Below are 20,585 nucleotides of genomic sequence, written 5' to 3' on the forward strand. Positions count from 1 at the left end.
TATCCGGCACGGCACGCTATCGCGCACAGACGCGCGCTCGGTCAACGGTATAAATATAGGAGGACAGCACCAATTATCTCATTTGTTATATACGTTGCGCGCCGGAGGGAGCGGCGATCCTCACCATGTCGCGGCACGGATTCCTGGTTCTTCTCTCGCTCGCGTTCGCGCAGTTCTTCGTCCTCGGCGATGCGGCTCGACTACCACGAACCACGTCTGAATCAACAGCCGCTGAGAAGTGCGGCTACGAGGTACGCAAACTGATCGTTGATAGAAGCAGCGAGAATATATCGTAATTCCGCTTTCCGAGATTCTATGACCTCGCATTCGTAAACACAACAGTCTGTAAAAACCGAGCGTCACTGATCGACGTGTTTATGATTGTCTATGCATAATAAATAGAAGAATATTCTTGTATTTATGCATTACATTTCAAATTTGTAAATAAGATGTCTTTAGAATTAATAGAATAAGTAGAAAATATTCTTGAAATAATTATGTTACTTAATTAGGTTAATTATGTTAATTATGATACTGTCTTCGGTAATAAAATTATTAACTTTATTTGTATGATATCGGTGCTGATAAATGTGCGTTATAAAATTTTAATAAAAGGAGAAGAAACAAATAAAATACTTTAATTTACAAATATTTATTACAAATAGAATAATTTTGTATTTTGTCAATTTCAGGCATGCCATGCCGTGGACCCGACTAAACTCAATATTCACTTGGTTCCTCATACTCACGATGACGTCGGTTGGCTGAAGACTGTGGACCAGTATTACTTCGGAAGTGAGTAGAGTTAATAACGACAGGATATGTAAATCTCAATCCAGAAATTAATGCTTACCTGTATTAACATGATTGAAACTGTATAACAAAATTTAGATAAGAGCAAACGCATTTTGTATGGTCACAGCATTTCAATCGACATCAATAGCCACAAAGATTATTTTCTCTTATCTCTCTTATCTGTTTGTTGCCACTCTTCTATGTGCCACAATAAGCACACATTCGGTGCTTTATATTTTCAATAAGTTGCGATAAATTCTTTATTTGCCAAGGTCGCTCTACGATCCAAAAAGCTGGAGTGCAGTACATCCTCGACAGTGTTATTCAGGCATTGCTAGCTGATCCTAGCAGAAGGTAATTATCTCAAATATTATGTCTCTGCAGATAACGCAAGCGTAAATCCTGAAGTGACACGAAGGACTCTTCCACATGCCACTGAGCACATTTAAAATATGTTAATGATGAATAAATAAATATGTGATAAGCAGATAGTCGCGTTATCACGTTTACTAATTTTTTTGTACGGCGATATTTATAATATTATATCACGCATGTTTATCCTTATTAAAAGATATTTCAAATCTCTCGATTAATTGCCTTTGCAGATTTATTTATGTGGAGACCGCCTTCTTCTGGAAATGGTGGCTGCGGCAGAACGAAAAGGTGCAGGCAGACGTCAGGATGCTGATAAACGAGGGACGATTGGAGATTATCGGAGGAGCGTGGAGCATGAACGACGAGGCTTGCACCCATTATCACTCACTGGTCGATCAATTCACTTGGGGATTCAGGTATGTTTCCGATTATTTAAGGCATACAATGTATCTGGAATATTATTTCATGAATTTTATTTCTATTATTAGAATTATATCAATCGCAATGATTAATTGCTTATAATTGTTATTCGTAGACGGCTGAAGGATACTTTCGGAAGCTGCGCCAGACCGCACATAGGATGGCAGATAGATCCATTCGGCCATTCCAGGGAACAGGCTTCCCTATTCGCACAAATGGGATTCGACGGTATGCTGTTCGGCCGTATCGATTATCAGGATAAGAACAAGAGACTGCGCGAGCAATCGATGGAATTCGTCTGGAAAAGCAGCCCAAGTTTAGGTGAGACAATATTTTGTTTGATAAAAACTGCAAAAATGCAAAGATTGGAAAGTCTAAAATTATATAACATAAAATATATATAATATAAAATATTTAATGTTCATCAAATACTTTTGACAAGTTTAAACAATTCAATTTCAACTATTTCTTTGTAATATTGTCGAATTATTAAATTATGAAATTTTATTTTCAGGCAAACGAGCGAATTTGTTTACTGCCGCGATGTACAACACGTACAGCCCACCACCGGGATTCTGCTTCGATGTTCTGTGTGCCGACGAACCGATGATTGATGACCCTGATAGTCCGGATTACAATATCGGCAAAAGGGTATGTAACACAATAATATCACCCATGTGCTAGACTTGACATGCCTAACGATAAACTAACGATAAGTTAACGAGGTCGTTGCGTGTTAAATATTATAACTTACAAGCTTAACGCTTTACGTCAATTAATTCATAGCCATTTAATTTTTACTAACAAAGTCTGTGAGTAACAGATAAATATTTAGTAGCAAGCATCTTTTTCACTTGGAAATTCATATTTTAATAATGAAACTTTGACAATAACGTTAAGCAATATTTTATCTATACGTAAAAGACAATTACGAGATTTTATGTTTGTAGAAGATAATTTTAAAGCCTCTTGATATCCTCTCAAGTAAGAATGCCGGATTTATTTAGACAAGTTATCTTTCAAAGAAAGAAAGAGAAATGGAAAAATATGTTAAACTCGAGAGAAGTATTTTATTTGACGAGATATTTTCCTGTAAAAGCAAAGGCCGAATAGCAAAAGCTTAGGATGCAATCGTTCCGTGCGAAAATTATAATGCATCGCGATGTATTTCTGTGCCAGATCGATGATTTTCTGCGATACGCGGTCATACAAGCTAATTATTACCGCACGAATCATATCATATTGACGATGGGAGGAGATTTCACTTATCAGCACGCGGAAATGTACTTCATGAATCTGGACAAGCTGATAAGGTACTAATTTCGAGAACTTTACGGTCTCATACATAGTTATAACGCTTCTTCGAAGTAGCGAGCTCGCAAAGAATGGTACAGTCACTTCGCAAAGGCAATAATGCTAATAGAGGGGATGGAAGGGGTACCCGTGACGACCTCCGCGTGATGAAATGTTGTCGTCGTCCTGTGGTAAGTAAAACTTGTGCACAATTGACAGGTGGAGCGGTTCCTGGAGTATGCGCAAAATCAGGCGCGTGCCTACAAAACTAATCACATTATCCTCACCATGGGGGATGATTTTCATTACCAACAGGCCGACATGTGGTTCGCTAACTTGGACAAGTTGATCAGGTAAGTCGAGCTCAAGAGAATCCCGAGAGATCTCAAGAGAAAAATAAAGTAAATATTGCTCGAGTACTCCAAAAGTTCTCCTATAAGATTAAAGAGCCGAGTACAGGTCGAGTACAGGTGAGATAGAAGAAACCTATTCACCAACTTACCATCGTAAAACTTTAACACGATATTTCATTTAAGCAAGTACTTTTAATCCAATTAAAAATCTTTAACAAGCATTCATAAAGATAAAGTGCCAGTTACATCATCCAAGCCCATAATCATATCAATATATCATACAAGTGTCTTTTGTGTGCAATTTTTCTAGATATACAAATCAGCGCAACGGCACCTCGTACAATTTGATTTATTCAACACCCTCGTGCTACCTGAAAGCTCTGCACGACTTGGATCTCGAATGGCCCACCAAGAGTGACGATTTCTTCCCGTACGCGAGCGATCCTCACGCCTTCTGGACCGGTTATTTCTCGTCGAGGCCAACCTCGAAGTACTTCGAACGCATGGGAAATAATCTGTTGCAAGTGAGACATTTAAAAATAACGCAATTCCATATTCAGGTTCTAAAAACATGTAATAACGTTTATTCGCTTTTAGACGAGCAAGCAGCTCGTTGCCCTGACGGACTTGAAGAACCACGACGCGCAGTTGGAACACTTCCGCGAGGCGATGGGAGTGCTGCAGCATCACGACGCTGTTACCGGCACTGAGAAGCAATTAGTCGCGGACGATTACGCGCGTATACTGTACGAGAGTATGTCTCATGCCGAGAAAATGATGTCGGAAGCCGTAGGGTACGTGCACGCTTAGAATCGATTCCATTTTACCTTTGACTTCAACGCTGAGGCGCAGACGGATAAATTAGAAACATTGCGCGATCTCAGCATGCTATAAATACATCGCGTTGTGGTAATCACGGAGACTAAAAAAGCAACTTTGTCTCAAACAGGAAGTGGACGAAAGGACTGTACGATTCAGCGTCGACCGATTTGTGCCTGCAGTTAAACATCAGCTCGTGCGCGTTTTCCGAGGAAAATGACATGTTTACGTTCGTAGTCTACAATCCTCTGAGCAGACCTCTTTCCACCTACGTTCGCCTTCCCGTTACAGGAAACGCTTATGTGGTTCGATCAATGAACGACGGTACGTGCACGTTAAAAGAGTCGTTAAGATATAAAAAGACGTAATTATGTAAATATAAATTAAGCAATATTCAATACATTTCTCATATAACGTATTAACATCCTTTGCGGGATCGAGCAGCATCGTATCCAGTCGTGCAAGTAGTGCCGATTCCCGAGACAGTCCAGAATATCCCAGGAAGGCAGAGCAAAGCGACGAATGAAATCGTATTCCGCGCCGAGAACATCCCTCCCTTCGGTCTGAAATACTACCTCGTCGGCAAGAAGAAGGAAGAGAATGTAGCTGAACCCGAAGCTGACCCCGAACCAGAGAACTTTATCAATACCGAGGTAAACAAATGTGTGCGCATAGATGTGTAAAGATTATTGACTGCTAAACTAAAATCTGAAACATTAATATCGCTTTCGGAAGCTTCTTTTAATAGCAAAAGTTCGTCTCAAATGATCGAATCGTTTCAGAAACAATAGGCTTAGAATTTATTTCTCGTTAATTTTCAGCTGTACAACATAACCGTCAACGACAAAGGCGAGCTAATGGTACAATGGAACAAACAGAAGAACATGAACCTCGTGCAATCCTTCCAGTATTACGAAGGGGCGGAGGGTGACAACAAGGTCTTCGAGAATAGATCGTCCGGAGCGTACATTTTCAGGCCCAGAGAAGCGTCAGCTAGGACCTTCGTATATACCGGAACATACAAAATTCACAAAGGTATTATTCATAGAATTCATCCATTTCGCATTAAAATCATTCAAATGCATTTCGTAAAATTCGTTTGCTTCTTATAAGGTCCCGTTGTGCAAGAGATTCATCAGACGATAAACGAGTGGGTTAGCCAAGTGGTTCGAGTCTATCCAGAGGAGGAGCATATTGAATTTGATTGGCTCGTTGGACCAATACCTGTCAAGTATGCTCAAAACTTTCAATATTATTCTTATTTTTATCTGTGCTTAGCCACAAGTTTTATTTATGTAATTTTTAAAATTAAAATTAATTTTTGCATTCATGAAATTTTATGTGAGTTTGTTTGTCACAATTTATCTTATTTCAGGGACAAAATTGGCAAAGAGATTGTCACAAGATTCACAAGCAACCTCGAAACGAACGGGGCGTTTTACACAGATAGCAACGGAAGGGAGATGCTAAAGCGCGTAAGAAATTATCGGCCAACGTGGGATCTGGAGCTGGAAGAACCAGTATCTGGAAATTACTATCCCGTAACCAGTAAAATCGCAATCAAGGACGAAGAGAAACAGCTGAAACTCAATGTTCTGAACGATCGTGCTCAGGGTGGAAGCAGCTTGATAGACGGTGCCATTGAATTGATGGTGAGTGTCTAAATTTGAATTTATCTCACGGCACTTATCTGGCATTTTAGGTACTTGATTGTCCAAATGAGCAATTTCAAATACATTCACATTTTTAAAAATGTATAACACATTAAAGTTAAACAATGATGTAACATATAAAATTGCTCGTCTAGGTTCATCGAAGACTTCTCAAGGACGATGCGTTCGGTGTTGCGGAAGCGTTGAACGAAACCGCATTCGGCGAAGGTTTAGTAGCGAGGGGTACGCATTACCTCTTCGGCGGTGCAGTGAAGAACGTGGATGAATTCGTGTTGAAGGAGAAGGAACTCGCCCTTAAACTAGCCCTGCACCCTTGGATCATGGGAGGCCCCGTTACATTTAATATCGCCACGGATGTTGTAATGGAACTCGCGGACATATTTGGAACTTCCGTACGTTTACTCTGTCTCGCTTAATATTTTTCTCGTGGAAGATAAAATATTTTAACGATTAATTTGTAAGAAAATTGATTTGATTGAACTGATATTTATTAACTGATATTTGCAGCTCTCAGGACTTACGAAAGTATTGCCGCCGAATGTACACATTCTCACTTTAGAACCGTGGAAGGATGGCAAGATCCTGTTGAGATTGGAGCATCTCTTCGAAGCTGGTGAAGCGCAACAGCTGTCTCAACCGGTTGAAGTTAACATTCAGGTACATTTTAACATTTTCGAATTTATTTTTCTTATATTACTACCGATAATGTTATAATCTTGATTATTAATATTATAATTTTAATTTACTGGAGAAAAAGAGGAGAACAATATAGTCTAACGATCGTTTATTTTACCCTGACAGAGTCTGTTCTCAACCTTCTCGATCGAATCGATCGAAGAGACCACGTTAGGCGCCAATCAGCTGTTGAGCGAAAATAATCCTATGAAGTGGAAAACGGATACAAATGATATCGTCGAAGATGTTGAGGAAGAGACTGTACAACCCGTGGAAATTCAAGACGACGTGGTCAATGTTACTCTAAAACCGATGGAGATACGCACGTTTATTCTCACAGTGAAACGAAAAGCTCTGTAATTTTTCTCAAAATAATTTTGTTACAAGTTTTGTTGATCTTGTTATCTTTTCTACATCGTTGCATATATGTGTAATTATACATGTGTAAGAGAAACAGGATTACATAATACAGTATATGCATTACAAGTGAGTTGTTTCGTGTCTATAATGACAAATGGATCCTTACTTCCTTTTATATTGTAATATAAAGAGTTAAAAATATAATTTATTCATGTGACAATACAGGAGCGATATAACAAAACTTTATTTTAGTTTTTTCTATTATTTTATATATTAATTTAATATAATTAATAATTAAAATAATAATAGAATATTCTTGTCAATGGACTGAAGTATATCTCTCATGTGCACATTGATATGATTGATTCAACTTCAAGCTTCTAATGCGTTTTTTTCTGTAATTTATAACCTCCGGAATAATTTTGCTGTCACGGAAAATGCCAATAAAACGAAGAAAACAGAGCGAAATTTAAAAATGTTATCACGTTACGGTGCAGGACGTTAACACGAGAAACGTGTATGACCGAATAATGATTATATCCAATTTTATTCCAATCTTTTGACATTTTACAGTATATTTTTTAAATCGAAACAAGTTAAGAGTATCGTTTCTAATTAATCATTCATGATTGGATTCTCGTTCATGCTCACAGATGCCGGAGATTTGGACTCAAACTCTTATCACAGTGACACCGAAGAGAAACAGCTGTTTTAGACACCAGGATGTCGAGGTGCGACAAATCCGGGTGGAAACTAAGATTTCCGCAGACGTTCAAGAACCTTTTACTATATCCCAGGAGGATTTCACTCCTCCTGAGCCATCTCCCAAGCACTTGATCGATCCCGAGGAATTGGAACAGAGGTCTACCAGAGATGCGGAGAACCAAACATTTTTGCAGGGTGTTCCTACGGTGATCATACCAATTCAGCAGAGGCATGAAGTATCACAGACGACGTATACGCGCGGACACCCGCCCAAAAAATATTCTACAATGATGAGTAAGTTAAACCTCGAAAAAAATATATCTCGAAAAATAATAATTTTCAAAAATAAAAAAATAAGAATATTGAAATATCATTACATAAAATATCAAGAGCATAGATAATGCTTAAAATTCAGATTTCCTCAGCTTCCATGAACGCCAAGCCGCCCGTGTTCAAGAACGATTGTCCGAGTCAAACGGAGATTGGAATTCCTCCCGGAACACCGCAGCATGAAGCAGCGAAGTACTTATCAAGCTGTACGCGTGATAAACGAAGAAATCCTTCGGAGGATCCCGCAGACCCGGGAACGATAGTCCACGAAATTCTAAATTTTCTGTTATCTCGCACGCTCTGGATATCTGATCCTGATCTCTATCAGGCTCCCGTCGAAACAACGTGCCAGGAGACGCAAACCGTAATACGATACAATCCTAACACCGATAGCATAGTGATGGACAGCGAGATTCAGACGAAGCTGACATGTAAGCCGAGACACTCCAACAGTAAACTGTTGGCTGAGTACGAGGAGACGAAGAGCTTCGTGCAAAGCTGTCTTCAGGAATGTCTCGAAGGGATCGAATCCCGCGTCATAATTGACGAGCTGATCGACGAGATAATTATGAAAGGAGCAGATAGGCTCAAGCAGCCCGTGTGCAATCAAGAGAGTCAAACCGTGGCCAGTTACAGGTCCAGGGAAAAAGACGTGCTACGGAAATTAAGGATGCCCGTGGTGGTTGATCCTCTCGAAGCATCCACCGTCGTGGTGCCCCTGATGGATCATCTGTTACGTTCGATCTGCGACGAGGTGTCCCGAAACGCTCGACGCGTTGTCAAGGATATTTTGAATTCGTCGATTCGACAGACAGTCTTGATCGGGTTCAAGCTGGAAAGGACCCGGAAACAGCTGCGACGTTAGTACATTTATGCAAGAGACTTCTTTTTCATTTCTTTATTTTTTTTCACAGGAAACTCACGATTGAACGCTTTTGCAGCCAAGTCCATTGAACAAGTACTCGACCGAAGGAGGAAGAGGATCGTCGAAGCTATGTTGAGGAAGAGAACGGAGACTGCCGCCACTCAGACAGGTCTCGCTGGAGTTCCCGTGGTCGCGAAGATCAAAGAGGATATCTTGTGCTCGGTCTACACCAGGCAATCCATATGCCATTGGTGCAGAATAGGTCAAGAGGAGGTCGATGCATCGCTCGAAAGCACGAAATTACTGCGTACGCAGGATATCCTACTGGCGTCTAAGCCGTGCTACGTCGTCGCGACAGCCTCAGAAGAGGCGAGGAACCCGCATCTGCAATCGACCGCCTTGATGAAGAAGAAATTAATCACCGTCCAATCACCTACACCTACACAAGTAACGTCTGAGAAAATAGGTGACGCTAAGACCATTAATGTGCCGATGACTCCGAAGAAAAGTTTTCACGATCGAGGTATGTGTGTTAATTTTCGCATAATTCCTATCTTTTTACAATTTGCTTTCGTTTGTGATATAGATTCCGTCAGTGGATGGGCTCGTATTATTGACGACACGTTAGTAAAATCCTGGTCTTTCAAAGGTATTTTAATATCCTCTCTTTCCTCCTTTTTAGTTTTTTATATTTAAATGATTTATGAAAATTATCGTTTTATAATTAATTTATGTAATTTTACATTTTTTACAAAAAAAATACAAAATTATTTTAACATTGCAGGATCTGCTGTTGCAACTAATGCAACTAACGTCACCATCACCAGTTTCGCGGCAACGTCGATCTCGGAATCCTGCTGCAAGAAAGCCTCTCAGTTCGAGAGTGTCTCGAGCTTGCAAGTTACGCGGGCACTGCAGATATTAAAGAACACATTTTGCACCCGTGACACCTGTGCTGCTAAAACATTAAAAAAAAATCGTTTGCCCGATAAGCGCAAGAACAAGGAACCTACATCTTGTGATTTAGATAATTGCACTCTATTAAACCTCGATCGATGTCCTGAGCGATCTATTAATAAAATCGATAGTCAGATTTGCGCTAGGCCGCGAGCTGATAAATTTAGAGCTGCATCAGCTTTGACGAAATCTCGACGACAGATATGTATGTTAAAATATTAAGCTGCGAGTCGTTGACAAAAAACGATCTTTTCGACGAATCTCGATTGACGAGCAACAAGTAGGAAGAGATTTGCAGTCACTTACGTAATACGTGAGTTTATTATTCAAATTATCGCATAAATTATTATTAATTATTGTAATTATTGACGCATAAAATGTGTTCAATTGTTCGTCATATACATTAATCTAATATTCTAATACAATCTGCACTGTGCGAAATCCATACGACGAATACCATAATCTAATTACACGAAACTATACGAAACAAATATTAAAAAATACAGTAATTTTTGTGTGTATTTATAAATATCGCACGGCTCGGTACAACTGAGCAATCGATAACATCGTGACGCGTATACACGTGTATTACGATTTCGCTCGCTTCGAAACAGCGAGCTACTCTTGCGTAGCTACTCTTTACAATAATTATTAACACGTGCTACGGATGTTTATTGCTGAACCAATATTTGCGTAGTAACAATATTATTGACGGAACACTGCAAACACTGCGTCTTCTCCAAATGTAGGAACAACATGTTTACTATCTTATTTTTCTACAATAAACATGTCAACGTGTGAACGTGTTGTACTAACGCACAATCTCTAAATATACGAGACATTTTTCGCTAGATATACGAGACACTTTTCACAATGTACTAAGATACGTCTCTGCGATTCTTGATATTTTTCGTCGCCTTCGTGATCCAAAAGTGCTCGCACAAGGTGGGAAGATTAGTCGAGAATTCCTCACTGCACGCGATCAATCCAAATCAGTATCGCGTAAAGCGAGATTGCGTAACGCGCGATTAAGTTTACGCTCGAAGTGTCCTCTGAAATGCTACGTGAACGCTGCAGCTGCCGAGAGAGAAAGAGCCGAGGTCGTCGATCGCATTCGAACAGGTGTGCGGAAACTACCGCGAATATTTGTCGCAGTTACGAAGTAACTCCCCGCAAAGAAAGCTCAATCGCGCGTTTTACGAGAAATAGAAATACGGAATCTACGATTCAACTTACCTAACGTAACGTATATATTATAATAATATTAACCTCAGCTATTTATTTAGCCTAGAGAGACAGTGCCAAGGTTCCTCGACCTAGCGTCACGCGCATCGACAGTCTTCCGTCGAGCCTTTTAACGAGAGAATTAACATATATAACTTTGGCACGAAATGAAAAAATGCACTACAGAGTATTCTTACGTTTCGATACATCGCATTGTTTGAATACCACGTTTATTAGCCCCTCATTCAGAATTTGATGACACGGTCGAGAGCAATCGTATGAATTACCGAAGCGCGATATACAAATAGTAATTATTAAGTATTCGGACGCGCGTAAATCACGAGAAATAACGTATAAAATCTACAACATTTTATCCTCCCCCGAGATGCCGTACAGTCTTATGCGGTAACGGTAAAAAAAGTGCGTGAAAAATAGTCTCCGAGCCTAGGGAAAATGAGAGTGGGACTGGCATGAAAGATCCGTCGTGATATTCTAGCAACGTGTATCTCTAACTAGAGCACGAACGTCCTACAAATGTACTGCAACACAATTGAATATTCCACACCCGGATATTCCGTACGTCGCTCCGATTCTCTCGTTCCGAGCTTTCAGTGTATGTGTATGTGTGTAATGTGTGACAATTATTATCTCCGTATCTATCAACGATTAAAAGCTGTACAGATATTGGTCGTAATCGTATCGTGTATGACGGCGAGATCAAGATTCGCAACAATTTTCTATGCATTCTCTTCCCGACAACGGACTATTAATTTTTGTACAGACATGGATACCCGGATTTTTGCCCCATTTCAGTTTCCACGTCACTAGAGGCGCTCGTTTTCTTCGGCCTCCGTGTCGACCGTGTCCTTCGTCGTCGTCTCGTTTATCCGCTTCTCCTCCTCGTCGATGGTGGGCACCTTAACGTGAGTCGTATCGTTCCACGGTTGGATGTCGCCCGAGCCGAACAGCCAGAACAGTACTGTTGCCGACGTAAATACTATCGATGATATCCAGAACATTATGCGCCATTCCTCAACGCCGTTCTGTGACACGAAAACATAAAATTAAAACAAAGATAAGGAATATTCATAATTATCATGTGAGTGATGCGAAATTTTAAAATAGAACTATTTTGTGTTGTTCTGTGTGGGGCATTTGTATTTTCATAGATTAAAAAATGTTTTCTGCATTTATAGTAAAAGATAACGTACCCTTTCATTGGTCAGTGCGCCGATAATAGCTGGAATGATGAATCCGGGAAAGCTGCCGAAGGTATTCATAATTCCGTACAAAGAACCAGCGTAGTTCGGTGCCAAGTCCTGATGATTCTGCAAGCTGGTCTGGCACGCGGCTCCATTGAAGGCCAGCGCCAATATTAACATTATTATCGCAGTCGTGGCATCGCAACCCACGTACGTCATCACTATCAGACACAGTGCAGGTCCCATGTGGGCTGTGAACAGTCATGTAAGAATTGCCGATTAGATAACGATTGTCTACGTAATGCGCGCGTGTGCATTTACATTTCGTCTTTTATGTCGAGACAAACACATGTCAGTCACAGGTTACTCACAGAAAATCATAAACAACTTTCTTATCCAGCCCAACGATAAGAAGTTCCTCCTTCGTACGTAATCGCCCGCCGCTGCGAACAACACTCCAGCGCCCAGTCTAGCTATGTAAGGTAACCCGGTTATCGCGCCACCCTACGTACAAAACATTTTTAATTGCGCGTAAAGAATGAAAAACAAATATTTTTCTTGAGAGGTAAAGCTCGACATCAAGAGTAGTACCGATTTCATGTTGAAGCCAAGAACCTCCAACGTGTACTTGGGTCCGTTTGTAGAGATGAAATATATGCCCCACATGTTTGCAAAGTGAGCCCATAGCAGCACCAGGAACGGCGGAGATGTGGCAACCGATTTTATTGGTAGTTGGACCTGCGATAAGATTATTAATATATTTTATGAATGTTTTCATTTCATACATTAACGCAGTTTGTATCTGCGTATACGCACCTTTTGCTTCGAGACGGTAGTGCCTATTTGCTCTTTGATGTATGCTTTTTCCTTTTCCGTGATTCCGGGGTGCAATTCCGGTGTGTCGTATATCAGGAATACCCACATGGCGTAAAAGACCAACATGAGTCCACTCGTAACGTAGAACGCAGCCTTCCATCCGTAGGCGCTGATAACCGCACCGCATAAAGCGAAAGTCACAACGGTTCCAAACGGACCACCTTAAAGAAGCGAAGCAACAAACGGATACAATTTTCGAGCTAATTTTTTCTTTAAAGAAGAGAACGAAGAAAGATATGATTGTACCTTGCATGGTCCACACAAACATGCCCTTTTCACCAGGAGGCACCCATCTGGCGATCATTGCGTGAAGAGCGGGATAAACGGCACCCTAAAATGTGAAAATATTGTTATTAAAAATGTTTGATTTAAAACTATGTAATTATAATACATCAAGATGCATAAAGTAATTGAAGAACTTACTCCGAAAAATCCCATTACGAAGCGAAGTGCAAAAACGAAACCGTAGTGTACTCCAGCTGCCCATGGCATCAAAAGATTTAATACCGCAGGTATTAATGTGGCGAATCTGCATCGCAAAGTAAATAATAAATATAATAATTTAAAATAGCTGTCGAAATAACAATCAACACGTGTTAGCTATACTTACGCCACTACTTTGGAGCCTCCATATTTCTCGGCCAAAAGTCCAGCTGGGACACTAGCCGGCAGGACACCGTAAAAATATCCCGATAATAACAACCCTTGGATATGCTGATTCCATTCGTAACGCTCGCCAAACTAAAAGATAACAAAAAATATTTACCTAATATAATAAGTGGTTAGCTCGAATAATTTTATCATATAAAGATTCTGTGTGTGTCCATTTTATCAATAGTTAAACATCCAATTTATAATTTTGTACACGCGAGTAATCACAAACGCGGCTTACATCTTTGATCACAACAGTCTTATTGCTCTTGATGTCCGCCACACTGCATGCTGGACCAACGCCGCCGTCTTTGCTAGTAGCGTTTACCATGGCGACGATAGTGATGGATAGATTGGTGCGAATAACATATGAGAACATGCAAGCCAGGAACATCATTGCTCCCAGGATTCCTCTCCGTGGGATCTTCTCTGTAACACACATGTGTGACTCTGTGAACACCTGTTGCCAATGAACTGACTAAGGTATCTGGTGAGAATTTGCCAAACATGGCATGAGAAGTTCTCCAGCAGTATAATGATTGGCATATTATTAATAATCTTGTGATATTAAATGTTGTATTAAACATCTTCTATTAAATATTTTCCTTAATTCTCATATATTCAATTATTTTAAATTCTTTTATTAAATCCTATTAAATATTATTGCTTTCAAAAAATAAGAAATATTCTGGTCTACATTTATTGAAATTCTCGCATACATTTCAGGTCTGAATAATACACGCGCATTGTAGTGCGAGATGCTACTGTCTTCCCTGCGACAACGCGGAGTCGAGAATCTGACCTTTGAATCAACGCGTAATGCCTAATAATTTTAAATGAAGAATGAATGACGTATCTACCACGGTAAACGTCTCGTGTCCCATTAAGTACATAATATCCGCGAAAGTGCAGCCGCAGTTATGTATCGGACTTACGAGATTTCTACAAGAAATATCTACTCCAGTATTATTATGTAACTCTTCTTTATCATTATCAATACACAGTAGCGTAACGTGTATTATTGTTAGCACATTGTCAATGTGTGACATATTGCACATCCACCAAAACCACAGGCTTGATTAGATATGCGCTTAAGACGCTACTTAGTACCTTGATATTTGAATTAATTAATTAATTAAAGATAATCAATCTTGATATTTAAAAAAAATCCTGTTGAAGAAGCATCAACATGTATCATGAATTCGAGAAGGTCATAGTACACAACGTCTGCGTGTCTGGTTGCAAGCAAGTGTGCTTCACGTATCAACGATTATACACGGCAGTTTCATTCGGCTGCTGTTAATTATGATTATGACGAAAGAAAATTGAATCGATAACACATGATTGGCGCTTTTAATACTTCTGCAATCTTTTCCAATATTGCGCGATGTAACACTTCCGCCAGCGACTGTTATTGAAAAATTATACTGAGAAATTAGAAAATTATGAAATTATAAAAATTGCAATGATATTTGAATACATTAACGTCCTTTTATGTAAATATTCTTGAATTTCTTGAATATTCTTTATATATATACATATAAAGCGGAAATCGTTCTGTCTGATAATGAAATTATATATACATATGTCATTGGCTTTGGGCATGCATGTGTAAGGGTCAGAGAACAATGTGCATTTAATGTAAGTAAATATAAGTAAATTTATCATCGACAAAAATAATATGGCAATGCATCAATAATCACTAAGAACACAATTATGTATATTAAAATCTAATGTTAAGAAATGCTAAAAAAGGCGATATAAAACATTAAAGTGAAGCAATATGTCAAAGTTCCCTGACTTGCATAATGCAACATTTTTTTCATATCGCAAATGATAATTACGCGCTGGTAGGTCAAATGTCAAATGTGCGATAATACTTGTACTAGGCTTCATGGAAAGCAATTTCATTCAGATAGAGAGATGTTATCACACTTACTACACAGAGCTTTAGGTAATTTCGTCTGACAACGAGTCATTCACCTCATTAATAAATCATACGTGAATGTATAGAGTATCCGCAATCTACGTCACAATTGTACGTTTTATTACTAACAAATCTGTTGAAAGAATCGGGAATCTAAATCTAAATTGAATCAAACTTCTTTATATGAATTTAATTAATAATTATATATTTTGTTAGAAAAATATTTAATTGCAAGGAGTAAAAAATTGTGACAAAATGGTATTTTGTCATAAAATTGCTTCTTCGAGTAGCCCATCTAATCTCAAATTTTTCACATATCACGGGATTAAAATCAATGCTTCTGGCGCACCCTGTACATATCGACAATTGACTTCGATAAATCGTGCGTTGTACAAAGTATTGGTTCACGCTTTTTTTAAGAACGGAAAATGTGCCAACGTTAAGTGACCGTGAACGAGCAACCTGACTGTTCCGTAAGTCTATTTCTGCGAGGTAGACGGCGCGAAATAGCAGCTCGAGTTACACGTAGTTTGTACGAAGTGGAGATGTGCTTGGGTGAAATTCAATCGGAAAAATACAGTACACCGTATGCGTGCGAAGCGACGAGTACGCGGTGCGCGTACGTAATGCGATGCACGGTGTTTGCTAATTTGAATTTCCGTTTGAAGCGGAATGATGCGTCGCAAACTCGTACGTGCACGATATCGTGCGTTCAATTGTATAAGCGTGGTATATCTTTTTGCATAAACATGCGAATGCGAATTATATAATCTTTATCATTTCCGATGATATCTGCTATCTAAATAACGCGTCACTTTAGCTTAATGATAATTATGCAAATATTAATATTCATAGAGATTACGTCACACATAATTTTCCTATGTATTGCAGAAAAGACGTCGAAAGAAAAATACATTTTTCTAGCTGCGGAATAAGTCTCCCTAAAAATTTTAAGGAATCTTTCATGCAAGTGAAACGTGTCCTGCAAATTAATTGAAAGAAATGTAGATACACAATACACTCTGCACCCATAAATTGCATGCATCTATATTTCTGCCGCTAATTGAAGATCCAAACCAGGTCCAGGATTAATGAAAAGATGTAAAAAAAAATTAATCGTGTCTCGTGGCATGTTGTATCGCCGGCAGTCAATTGACAAGCACTTACCGTTGAATTTCCGGAAGAGAGCCATTTTCGCTGCTTGCCGGGAACGGTCGATTCGTCTGCGTTATCAACGTGAGAGCTGCACCAGCTGATCTGCTGATCTTCGCCGCGGATTCTCGTCGATCGACGGTCGACTTCGCGAGTCGACTGAGCCTTCCGGCTTTTCGGTATTCAATCGATTTGCCGACTATTGGCTGGTCCGTTGAGTTGCGTCATGCCGCGAGTTCAAAGTCGGTGGACGTGGTCGTGACGACGCGACGCTCCTCCACTTTTGCCTCCTACACTCGTGACGCTGCCTCGGCGCTTCCCGGGATGAAGACGATGATGATGATAATGGTGGTGATGATCACGAGAATACCTGAAAAACACGCAGCACCTGTCGTCAGTGTCTACTCCAACGCGCGAATTCTATATTTAAATCGCCGTTGCGATATTAGACCGGGCTTGCGCAACATTGTGCACGTGCTGGACCAATATTGGGCACATGACAATATTAATATTATCTTTCGTTAAGCCAAACGACTCACGTGATGCTATCATTAATTTTGTTTAAAGGAGATGTTTGTTTATTCTCAGTTCAAAGCTGCCGTTCTTTTATTAAAATTTTTAATCTATTTTATATAGATCTATAAATAAAATTCATGAAAGATTACGTGTATTATAATTTATCTAAGAAAGTTGCAGATGATTTGTTATATCCAGATAAAAGAAGAAGAGAAAAGATGGCACGTTATATTATCTGATATTGACAAAAGTAATAAATATGAAGAAATGTGATAAGTTTGACAGGACTTGGACAGATTCGTATACGGATCGACTAGTGATCACTTCACTTATCACTTCACACAAGAGCACCGTTTCCTCAGGACACTTATTCAAAGCTTGCTCTCGATTGACACTACTTCTGACGTTGGATCTCTTCATCCAGCTTTAATCTTTTATTTGCTGAGCGTGCATTGAGCTCAAGATAAGAGAAGCACGAAACCGGCTGGTATTCTACTTAGCGCTGCTAAGTTACGTGGGAATACGAGGAGCCTGCGGCTTCAATTACAATCGTGTAAGTATATTTATAACATCATCAAATAACTAATCACACATACACACTGCTACGCAATCAATGAGACGTAACGTTAGTGCCATCGCATATTTCCTCGCAGGTTTTTAATTGATATGTCATTAGAAATTAAAACGGTTATTTTTATTGTAACTGCTCACATCGTTCAAGCTTGAATATTTCTCTTCTACTACTTCATGTATGTTTTCCAAAAAATTATTAAATAAATACAGAAGATAACTGAATCGAATTTTAATTAATTAATGTAAGTAATAAGATTAATCGGAAATTAATAATAAATTAGAGAAAGGTGATTTTGTCCTAAGAAAGTCCAATTTAATAATTTCTTTAAAATTGAATTGAACAACACTTTCATTAGATTTATTTACTGACATTCCTGAGCGGTTCGCTCATTCCGTTTAACCTATTTATTATTGATAAAATCACTCTCTATTACAAGCGACATATTTTCGAATGCAAATGTTGCGTATCAGTAATATTACCGATAGCAATGATGGGAATACCGCTCCGATCGCGTATCTGCGAATGATTGATAAAATTAATCGCAGTTCATTACCTCAATGACGCGCCACGACATTCGCGCGCACAGCTGTTTGCAATTGGAAGTATCTTCGCAAGCGAAATGTAATAAAATATCGTCGCAACGACCAATCAGGGAAAGCTATAAAATAAATGTTGCAAGATACATATATCTCGAAGACATATCTCGATAGTTTTCGCTTATGTGCAAACCAGTCGTACGCGATCTTGTGCAATTCCGCATAACGAGTGCACAGTTGCAGAAAATGTTGCGTCACTAACGACATATTTTCCTCGCGCGACAAACGGTTGTCGATGAAATTACGGAAGTGTAGGATCGAATGATCTCTGAGAAGGGAATCTGCGTTAAGAGTTATCAACGATTTTATCAGACGGATTCGTCGATCCAATTCCGCTAATAATGCGTTCTTTATTAGCCAGCCTCCGTTCGCGAAACGGTAATATCTTCGCGAGTTTCTTCTCGAGACTGTTACAGTGTTGGCAAAAGCTTCGCGTTTTTGCAATTCGTATAAAAAATTCAGATTTGATAAGTCACGTATTATACGCCTCGCCGTCCTTCATTACGTCAGGGCACATGTAATAAGTGTACTTGTGTGAAAGATAAGTTACCGCACACATCGATGCGTGCCTCGTCATCGTCATTGCTGTCTTTCAAAATAGACTGACGAAATGTACTGATAAGCCACGCCTTCTCTGTGTGACACGTGTTCATTGAATTTGGCAATGTCATCGGTCCAGTTTTACCCCGGTGCGCAACAAAGTGTTGTGTGATTAACGAGTGTCTATTTTTGACACAAAATACGGCTCTCAAAATTTATGTCACGTCGTCATTGGACGTTGTCAGTGTCAAGACGTTGTCAACGTCCGATTTATTGACGGAGCCGCAGCGCGCGGGTGTACTATTTTCTCAAACGCGATATCGTCATTTAATCATCCTACATATTTTATTATTTCAATTAAAAAATTATTATAATAAAATATTGTTCACATACGATTTATATGTCTCAGCTTACACTTGATTTCAGCATTACAAAAATTAAATTAGAAATAAAAATAAATTTTAATAAAATCCTGTGCGTCTATATGTATGCTTACAATTATGTTACAATTATATATATCTTTGCACACAATTTTGTACTTTATCAAACTTTATATATATCATTTATTATTTATATATATCATATATATTATTATATATCAATAATAAAATTTTGTCAAACACACACACATAGTTTTAATATTTAATAAATCCCGAAATAGCGTCGCTGTGCCAAGTGTCCGAGTCGACTCTTCGCCATTAAAGACGATAGCATTAATTATAAACACAATGAAATGTACTTCTAATACCAAGATCATTAGCGGTAAACGGCCTGTCGAAGCAAACGGTCAGAGTAACGGTTCAAAGGCGAACAGTAAATGTTACTAACCTCAATCCGCGATCCGCCACTCGTTCTGTTTTTCCCTGTGCTTGTTGCTCGCAGAAAATCACAGAAAATTGCGCGCGAAAACGGGTTGCGAGGATAATCGATAAATCGGAAGGGAGCAGGACACGCGATTGGGACGAACGAAGCACCGGACACGAAAATCCTACTTGCGAATTCGTTTCAGTCGATTCGCGTACGTAACGCACGGTTCTCGGATTTTTCTTTCAAACCCGTCTTTGCACTTTATTGTTGGGAAATTGCACTGCGAAAGCTCAGTGCGTTGTCGTGAACGAGCGATGTGACAGGCAACACGCACGGTTTGAACACAACTGAGCTAAATGGAGTCTTATAGCGCGACACCCCTGTCGGCACTTTTTAGTTGCTCGCTGACGCTCCCTCACTTTCTTCCTCTATTCAAATCTGTCGTACCGACGAAACACGCAACTAACCTACTGAAGATAAAGGCGGATCCGTCGATAAAACATCTTGATGAGTTTTATATCCTATCGCATCGCTCGTTCACGACAACGCACTGAGCTTTCGCAGTGCAATTTCCCAACAATAAAGTGCAAAGACGCGTTTGAAAGAAAAATCCGAGAATCGTGTGTTACGTACGCGAATCGACTAAAACGAATTCGCAAGTAGGATTTTCGTGTCCGGTGCTTCGTTCGGCCTATCCTTATACAAGCATGAATATTATTGTGTTCGTAAATATTAATTTTAGAAATTAAATTCTATAAATTTTAAATAAACATTTATATTTCACTTAATTGTTGAATATAAAATGAATATAAAATAACTTTTATATTCATTATAAAAGTTTTGTCCATACAAATGTTTAACGTTTATATAATTACTACTTCGACTGTAAAAAATTGAATT

At 39.2% G+C, this 20,585-nt stretch overlaps 2 protein-coding genes and 1 long non-coding RNA gene across 4 annotated transcripts; 2 read left to right on the forward strand and 1 right to left on the reverse strand.

The window, feature by feature from the left end:
* Positions 1-79: 79 nt before the first annotated feature.
* LOC105285665 (lysosomal alpha-mannosidase) lies at positions 80-10,826 on the forward strand. Its single transcript, XM_011350010.3, has 22 exons — positions 80-251; positions 693-795; positions 1,068-1,149; positions 1,401-1,586; positions 1,706-1,911; positions 2,105-2,241; positions 2,770-2,903; positions 3,547-3,760; positions 3,834-4,030; positions 4,186-4,379; positions 4,500-4,708; positions 4,877-5,090; positions 5,169-5,286; positions 5,431-5,707; positions 5,863-6,120; positions 6,236-6,385; positions 6,530-6,759; positions 6,895-6,901; positions 7,417-7,762; positions 7,894-8,658; positions 8,740-9,312; positions 9,448-10,826. Exons 1-22 carry the CDS (start codon positions 126-128, stop codon positions 9,840-9,842), a joined length of 5,121 nt encoding a protein of 1,706 aa, XP_011348312.2. The 5' UTR covers positions 80-125; the 3' UTR covers positions 9,843-10,826.
* LOC105285664 (putative inorganic phosphate cotransporter) lies at positions 9,926-20,050 on the reverse strand. 2 transcript variants are annotated; one of them, XM_011350009.3, is made up of 11 exons: positions 19,707-20,050; positions 16,668-17,022; positions 13,815-14,002; positions 13,533-13,663; positions 13,346-13,451; positions 13,169-13,253; positions 12,863-13,083; positions 12,638-12,784; positions 12,418-12,550; positions 12,056-12,297; positions 11,669-11,887 (listed from the first exon to the last, which is right to left on the reverse strand). In XM_011350009.3, the coding sequence occupies exons 2-11, from the start codon at positions 16,690-16,692 to the stop codon at positions 11,669-11,671; spliced, it is 1,497 nt and encodes a 498-aa protein (XP_011348311.1). In that variant the 5' UTR covers positions 16,693-17,022; positions 19,707-20,050. The 2 variants fall into 2 exon arrangements, with proteins under 2 accessions (XP_026827737.1, XP_011348311.1); XM_026971936.1 differs by lacking the exon at positions 19,707-20,050 and having other exon boundaries at positions 9,926-11,887; positions 16,668-16,692.
* Positions 13,925-16,428, forward strand: LOC105285663. The gene is made up of 2 exons (XR_895100.2): positions 13,925-14,056; positions 14,300-16,428. It is a non-coding gene; the product is annotated as an uncharacterized LOC105285663 (long non-coding RNA).
* Positions 20,051-20,585: the final 535 nt, after the last annotated feature.

The sequence above is a fragment of the Ooceraea biroi genome, chromosome 8 (assembly GCF_003672135.1).
Source record: "Ooceraea biroi isolate clonal line C1 chromosome 8, Obir_v5.4, whole genome shotgun sequence".
Lineage (NCBI taxonomy): Eukaryota > Metazoa > Arthropoda > Insecta > Hymenoptera > Formicidae > Ooceraea > Ooceraea biroi.